This window comes from Balearica regulorum, chromosome 25 (genome assembly GCF_011004875.1).
Source record: "Balearica regulorum gibbericeps isolate bBalReg1 chromosome 25, bBalReg1.pri, whole genome shotgun sequence".
Classification (NCBI taxonomy): domain Eukaryota; kingdom Metazoa; phylum Chordata; class Aves; order Gruiformes; family Gruidae; genus Balearica; species Balearica regulorum.
Window position 1 is genome coordinate 5,903,886 of NC_046208.1, and position 6,914 is coordinate 5,910,799.

The 6,914-nt window shown below is 59.9% G+C and overlaps 1 protein-coding gene across 2 annotated transcripts; it reads right to left on the reverse strand.

Moving 5' to 3' along the window:
- Positions 1-1,155: 1,155 nt before the first annotated feature.
- CDKN1A (cyclin dependent kinase inhibitor 1A) lies at positions 1,156-6,335 on the reverse strand. Of its 2 annotated transcripts, none has more exons than XM_075775720.1 (3): positions 6,171-6,335; positions 2,996-3,406; positions 1,156-2,573 (listed from the first exon to the last, which is right to left on the reverse strand). In XM_075775720.1, the coding sequence occupies exons 2-3, from the start codon at positions 3,396-3,398 to the stop codon at positions 2,524-2,526; spliced, it is 453 nt and encodes a 150-aa protein (XP_075631835.1). In that variant the 5' UTR covers positions 3,399-3,406; positions 6,171-6,335; the 3' UTR covers positions 1,156-2,523. The 2 variants fall into 2 exon arrangements, with proteins under 2 accessions (XP_075631835.1, XP_075631834.1); XM_075775719.1 differs by lacking the exon at positions 6,171-6,335 and adding an exon at positions 5,638-5,751.
- Between the last annotated feature and the right edge of the window lie 579 nt (positions 6,336-6,914).

A 6,914-nucleotide genomic window follows, 5' to 3' on the forward strand; every position in this document is an offset into this window, starting at 1 on the left:
AAAGCTGCGGGGGGGACACCAAGCTCCCTCTCGCACAGCAGAGCCAGACCCTGGCTGTGCTCAGAGCCCTGCAAACAGGGACAAGGGGTTATTTACTGATTTATCTCTCACTTCCTCCATCGCCACCGCTCCTGATAAGCAGGAGGTGACGGCAGAGGGGAGCAGCTGGCAGCAGCCAAGGGGGCTGGAAGGACTGACATAGGAAAGGTTAAAAGGGCCGAATCTGTCAGGCTCGACTCAGCAGCAGCTAAAAGGCTGCGTGACTCTGCCCTGCAACAGCATTTCGAGGGACATCGGTGTGCATGGGCATCACCCAACACTATGGGGACAGGCCACAGGGACGTGCTTTAAGGATCCTTGGTTGATATCATCAAAACTTTATTTTCACCTCTGCAAATCGGGTCATTCATGACATTAACTGTAACAAGCTCATGGTCCACAGATGCATCTTGCTCAGCCCTCAGAGGCCCCATCCCTGCTCCCAGGGGATCTCAGCCCAGCATCCAGCAGCTCCCGTCTCAGTCCCACCTGGGTCTTGTCGCTGCATGTTTTCAGCAGCGCCACCACTTTCTCTTACATGTCCCTGTCCCACAACATGGGTCACCCTCATTGGCCCAGGCACCCAGGACCCCATTAAAGATGGAGCGGGGATGTGACCAGGTTGCCCATGGCTAATGGCCACTTGCCCCACCAGACAGGGCACTAGGGGTTAGGAGCAGAGCACCAGGGTCACAGTGGGGAAGGGATAACAACATGGGCAGCAGAGGAGCCTATGGTCACCTGGGGTCCCTGCAGTGAGACCCTGCACAGGTGGCAGTGGCTTCTGCTAGGGACATGGTGGCAGCACCAATCCTGCACCCAGGTCCACAGCACAGAGCTGGCCTAAAGGAGTCAAGCGGAACACACAGGCTGCCGGGAAGGTTTAGCCCCCCCCTCACACCCCTGCTTTGGTGTTTCATGCTGCAGAGGAGTCTCCCAGGGCTGCGCCAGCCTCATCCCACAGCTGGGTTTGTGCTACAGCCCCCCCCCAGCTCAGGGCTGCACCCCCAGAGTGACCCCCAAACCCCCAGCAGGGACCCAGACCAGAGCACCCTCCTCCCACAACCAGACCCTGCTCCCAGCACAGTTACTACCAGCAGCCCTGAGACACCACACCCCTTACCACAAGTGTTTATTCAGAGCTAACATTTATAGACAAACAGGTATTTCCCCTTCCCCCCCACATAGATTTAATAGCATTTTTCTTATAAATAAACATTTAATGCTGGGAGTTTGCCAGCTTCACCGACAGCAAAGTGCATCGCAGTGCAAGGAGGGAGGTTGACCCTATCCCTTTTCTGCCTGGGACCATCTTGCACCAGTTTCCAGAGTCCAAATCCAGCAGAGCAGGAGATGAACCCCGTGAAAGTGCTGAGACCTGACAGTGTCGAGTCCTTCAAAAGCATCCTTCAGCGCTGGGACCAAGCGGCCTTTGCTCCGGGACATCTCTCAATCCCAGAGGCTCTGCAGAGCCAGGTGAGGGTTCTCTCTCCCCCAGCCCCAAAGGAGAAAGTCCAGGGGAAAAAAAAAAAAAAAGCACTACAATTTCTTCTTTCGGTGTCATCCTTGCTGGTGAGCAGGACTCCTTCCCCAGAGCAGCCCACCACAGCCAGAGGAGGCAGCTCCCCAGCCCGTGTCAGTGTTGAAGGAGGCAGGAACCTGGGAGCAAACGGCACCACACAACAAGCCAACAACAGGGTAGGAAAGTGGGGGTTGGGTCAGCAGCATCCAGGGGACCCCAAAGCCTCCCCAGTAACATTGGTCCCACAACAAGTTCAGCACTGGGGACCTCCAGTGGGTTTGTCACCATCTGCAGCCTGTCTGACAGGTGACAGCACTGGTGAGTCACCCGGAGGAAGGGCTGTCCAGGGAACAGCATTTCCTCTCTCAAGCAGCGGTGGGAAGGAGCAGCCCCTGTGTCACTCCGCTTCCATGTGTGGATGAGGGTTTGCCACCGCTGGGTTCATCCTGCTGGGAAGAGGGCCAGCAACCAGGGTGTCCTCAGGGCCAGGCTGACCCAGGGCTCTGCAATCTGTACCAGTCACCCTTTCTTGAGGATATGTGGTGCCACCAAGTGGCTGGGACACAAGTGTCCTCCATGGCTAGCCATCAGGCAGGGGAAGGACCACAGCTGGACAGCAGGATGGTGCAGGGATGATGCTTGGCCCCACCAACACAGGGCAGAGGACACACTTTCTTCTCTGCAGGCAGGGCAATGCCTTAGTCCCACCGGGTCCATTTCAGTCCTCCCCCATCCACCTCCGTGGGACTACAAGCCTCAACATGGGCTACTCCTATACATTGCACACAGTGAAGGTCCCTCAGGACCCCAGAGCTACTCATAAATAGGGAACTACAGACTCTACATTGCTTCATACAGACAGCTTACACAGTACAGAGTGGGGGAAAAGAGCCACGGACACCCCCAGGGCACATCAGCATCAGCAGCTGTCCCTGATGGCAGAGGAGCAGAGTATCACCAGGTCATGGCTTGGGCTTGTCAGGGACAATCTTCCGCTTGGAGCTGTAGAAGTCTGAAAGGCAGAAAGAGAGGGTTGGAAAGTGCCTCCCGCCCATCAGGAGCAGTAGGACAGGAAGAGGGTGGTGTCCCCAGGGAAGGGCCCCAAAACCCAGCCCAGGTGGACTCTTTTAGACTCATCCACCCAAAGCTGTGCATTCCTGGAGAGAAGAGCCTGTAGGTCTCCATCTCTTCTATTTGGTCTCACCTGTGCTTCTACCCCAGCCCTTGATCTTAGAGGACAGGCTCAGGCCATGGGAACTGAGGGTGATGAACTATTTTGGGGCACATTCAGCTATAAGGTGGTCCCATCCCCATGCCTGGGTGCAAGAGCCTTGCCTGGCTCCTAAGTTCCCTCCATCTGTCCCTACCAGGAAAGCTATGACACCAGCAACAGACCAAGCATGCATGGAGTGACACCAAGCCTCCAGCACTCACCTTTGATGGTGGTCTGTCCACGTTTCAAGCTCTGTGGGGAACCAGCCCTGTAAACCTCCAAGTTCTGCTGAGACCCCTCCGGGCAAATCCTGCCAAAACAGTCCTTGGGAGAGACCTTGCAGACCAAGGAGCTCCTGCTCTCACTGCTGGTGACCTTGACCAGGTTGTGAACCTCCTGGGGCAGCTGCTCAGCCAGGAAGACTCTCTCCCACTTGAACTGTCCTTCCAAGGGAGTCTCCGTCTCAAAGTTGAAGTTCCAGCGCTGCTGAGCTTCTTCCAGGTGTTGCTTCAACAGTTTCTCAGAGTCATTCTGGAGCTGGTGATGGTCCACAGGGCCAAAGAGGTTCCTGCACACCTTGCTGCTGCATGGCACCTGCCTGGCCCTGCTCTGAGACAGGGGCATTGTGGTGGCTGGGAGGAAAGCAGACCAAGTTACTGGTGTGTGGGACAAGCCACGAGCAAGCCCAAGGGCCAGCACATTTGCTACTAGAGCAAAGTGCACAGTAGCCAAGGTGGGACAAGCAGCGTTGGGCTCTGCAGTGAGGCAGCCCAGAGGGGACCTCCATCTGCCAGTACTCATCTTGGACATTTGGGATTTTAGTGGTGTCTTGGGCAGGGACTTGAGCATGACTGAGGTCAAACACAGCCTGGTGTGATGCAGAAGGATGGGGAAGGTGCAAATGTTGATGTTCCCCACTCCTTCAGCAGGTAAAGCCCTGCCAGGGCAGAGCATCTGGCACCTTGATGTTGCCACCGGCTCCATCCACAACCCCACTGCGTTCCCACTTCCACAGGCGCAAGGCAAGTTGGCACATGGGCAAGTGAAGCAACAGGATGTTTTTCTGGCCAGTTTCTTCATCTCAAAAACCCAGGTCCGGTGGCAAAGCAGCCTTTTAAGCAACTGCAAGAACATGCCACAAGCTCGACCACTTTGTTAACCACCCTCCTTATCTGGAAGAAGCTGTTGGGTAACCAGAGACAAGACCCTGTTTGTTTTTTTTCAAATCGGTGCCAAAAGCCTGACCTTCACAGTAAGTGGCAAAGCCTTTCCTTCCCAAGCAGTCCTCCCTCTTACACATGCGTGGGGCTAATGAATCCCCCGTGCCACCCGCGGCTATGAGGAACCTTGTTATCAGAGCAAAGCAAACAACGCTCTGGAATTTGACGGCTTTCGGAACTAAGGCTTGACCCCACTTGGATAGCCGTGCTCGTTAAATCTGCTTTAAAAAAAAAGATTCACAGAAATAAAACCCCTGCATGCAAGCCAGCCTGGTCATTGCCCACCCAATCTGGGACCACAACAGACCCCCAGGCTTGCACCCCCCACCCCAGGGATGGGGTGTTCGGCCTCCTGCAGGGGGGATTCCTGGCCAAATTCAGCACCCCCAGCCCCTCCAGATCATCTGTGCCACATTACCAGGCACGGTCTGCCAGCGGGCAGCTGGAGAACCTCCGGTCCCCGGGGCCACCCCAACTCTCTGCCCCTGCCCCGCTCCCAGCCCAGACTGAGCATCCCCAAGTAAAAATAGAAATCCAGCTTCCTATCTCCTGGCAGTGAGAGCGCACAAACAGGGTGACCTCATTGCAAGGCAAGTCCCAGCATGTCCAGGCAAGCCCTGGCAGGTAGCAGGCAGGGGCCATGTTTCAACACCCTGACCGGACACCCTCCAGCCCTCCCCGCCTGTGTCAAGCGCCCATCTCCCCATCCCCAGGCCACTGCCATGGCCCAGGTGCCACCCTGGAGCCCCGCACCCCGAGATAACAGCTTCGCCCTGACTCATGATTGCAGATTGCCAGAGCCACCAAACGGGGCCAGGGAAGGACAAGGGCCAGGTCACTGTCCCCTCCCGTGGGGCTGGCGTTGCTTTGAGCAGCCTCTCCAAAGCTTCAAGGCTTCCTGCAGCACAGCTGGAGAACCCCAAGACCAGGGCAAAGAGGCAATGCAGGTGCACGGTTGCATTAAAGCCTCACCCGGCTTGGAGATGAAGGCACTCCCAGGGACACACACCCCCCCCACCAGCCCCACAGGCACCTGCAACACCCGGGACCAGTTACACCAGTTGGTGGAAGGCTTTTGGGGAGCAGGAGGGGCTGGGAACACCCACACCCGGGCGCGGCCGGAGCCAGCAGCCGCTGTGACCCCACACCAGGTGCCTCCCCGGGGGAAGGTGCAGAGAACACCCTGCTCATGACACCAATGAACCCGTGGAGCTCTTCAGCCACCGCGGTTGATCCGGAGCCCTGGGGGGGGTGTAGGGTGGTGTCCGGCTCCCAACCGCCGAGGGGCCGCCCCCGCCCAGCCCCGCGGGACAGCGGACACGCAGGGATGCTCCGCGGCGGAGCTGGCCGGCCGCGCCCCGCACCGCACCGCCGCCGGGGGGCGAGCGCAGCCTGGACCGGAGCTCCGAGGCTCCGCGCCCGCCCGGGGGGCTCCCCCAGCGCCCACCCCCCGGGCCCAGCTGCTCCCACCCCGCCACCGGGAGCGGCCCCGCTCCCTCCCCCGCGCTGGGGACGCGACCACCGGGCCGAAGCCGTCGCCCGCTCCCGTTGCGGCGCTTCCCCCCCACTCCCCCTCCCCGGGCAGGGCAGGGCCGGACCCCCCGGCCGCCCCCGCGGGGCCACCCCGGCGCTACCGCACTCACCGTCGCGTCGCGTCTCCCGGCGGCCGGTGCCCGTCGCGTCTCGCCGCGTTTTATACCGGGGCGGGGCGGGGCCTCTCCGCGTCGCCCGGGATTTCCCTCCCGCCCCGCCCCAGGCCCGGCCCGACCCCCCGGGGCAGCTGCCTCAGTCCTGGGGATGGGGTGTGCCGGGACCTCGGTCACCGGGTGCGGGGTCCTCCGTCCTAGGGGAGTGCAGGGATCCCCCCCAGGGACCTCCCATCAGGGGGTGCAGGGAGCCCACTGTTAGGATATACAAGTCCCCCCCCCACCAGGGGGTACAGGAACCCCCTTCCTAGGAGATGCAGGGACCCCCCATCAGGGAGGGGGGGGGTCCATGGGGAGACGCAGGGACCTTAGGCAGCGGCGCTTCGGCTGCCTGGAGGGGGGGTGGGGTGGTACCACATCCCACCCGGGCTTTCCTGCCCAGCGGATCACAACTGCAGAGGATTCCAGAGGGAAAGGGGGATAATGGATTAAGGAAGGGGGAACTCTCTCTTCCTCTCGGGGGTGCCCACCTCAGAGCCCCAGGATGATGCTCCGCTGGTCCCCAGCCCTGTCCTGGGCAGCACAGGCTGCCCCAGCCTCTCCTGCCAGATTTTCTCCTCCGGGCCTGGCTCTGCTCCACCAGCTGAACACCCCCCCCCGGCACCCACTGTGGCCAGAGAAAAGCGTTTGGGGAAGGATCTGCTGGTCTGAGTCCTGCACGCACCCGGGCAGGGATGATGAGGAGGAACAAGTCTGTGCATGTCCCACAGGAACTTGCGGGGAGGATTTGGAGGGATCTGTGGCTTATCTGGAAAACGCACCCAAGTCCACAGGCAGGAAAGGTCTGAACCCAGAGCGGCTTCTGCCAGGGTTGAACTGCAAGGCTGGAGCACCTGGGCAGTGGGTCCGACCCTGCCCCACAGCGTGAGAGCTGATGCCCTTGGGGTCAGTCTACCCCAGTGCACAGGGGCCCGATTTCTGCAGCACCCTCTCAGCACGGCATAAGCTGCCCCGGCACCGTGGGCATCGTGACTTGGGCAGCAAGGTTGCAAACACAACGTACTCCTGTGGGGCACCAGAACGTAACAGCACACTTCCAAGTGACAAAGACCAAGTTAAAGAGGTCCCTTGGGCGTGTCAGGCATCCTCGAAGGCCCCTGGAGCCTGGGGGTGTTGGGGGGGCTGAGCAGGACCCTTGGTGTGCAAAACACCCGTGCATTTCTCGGCTGGACCAGCAGCTTCCCACCGGCCTGAGCAGCTGGAGAATATGTTTG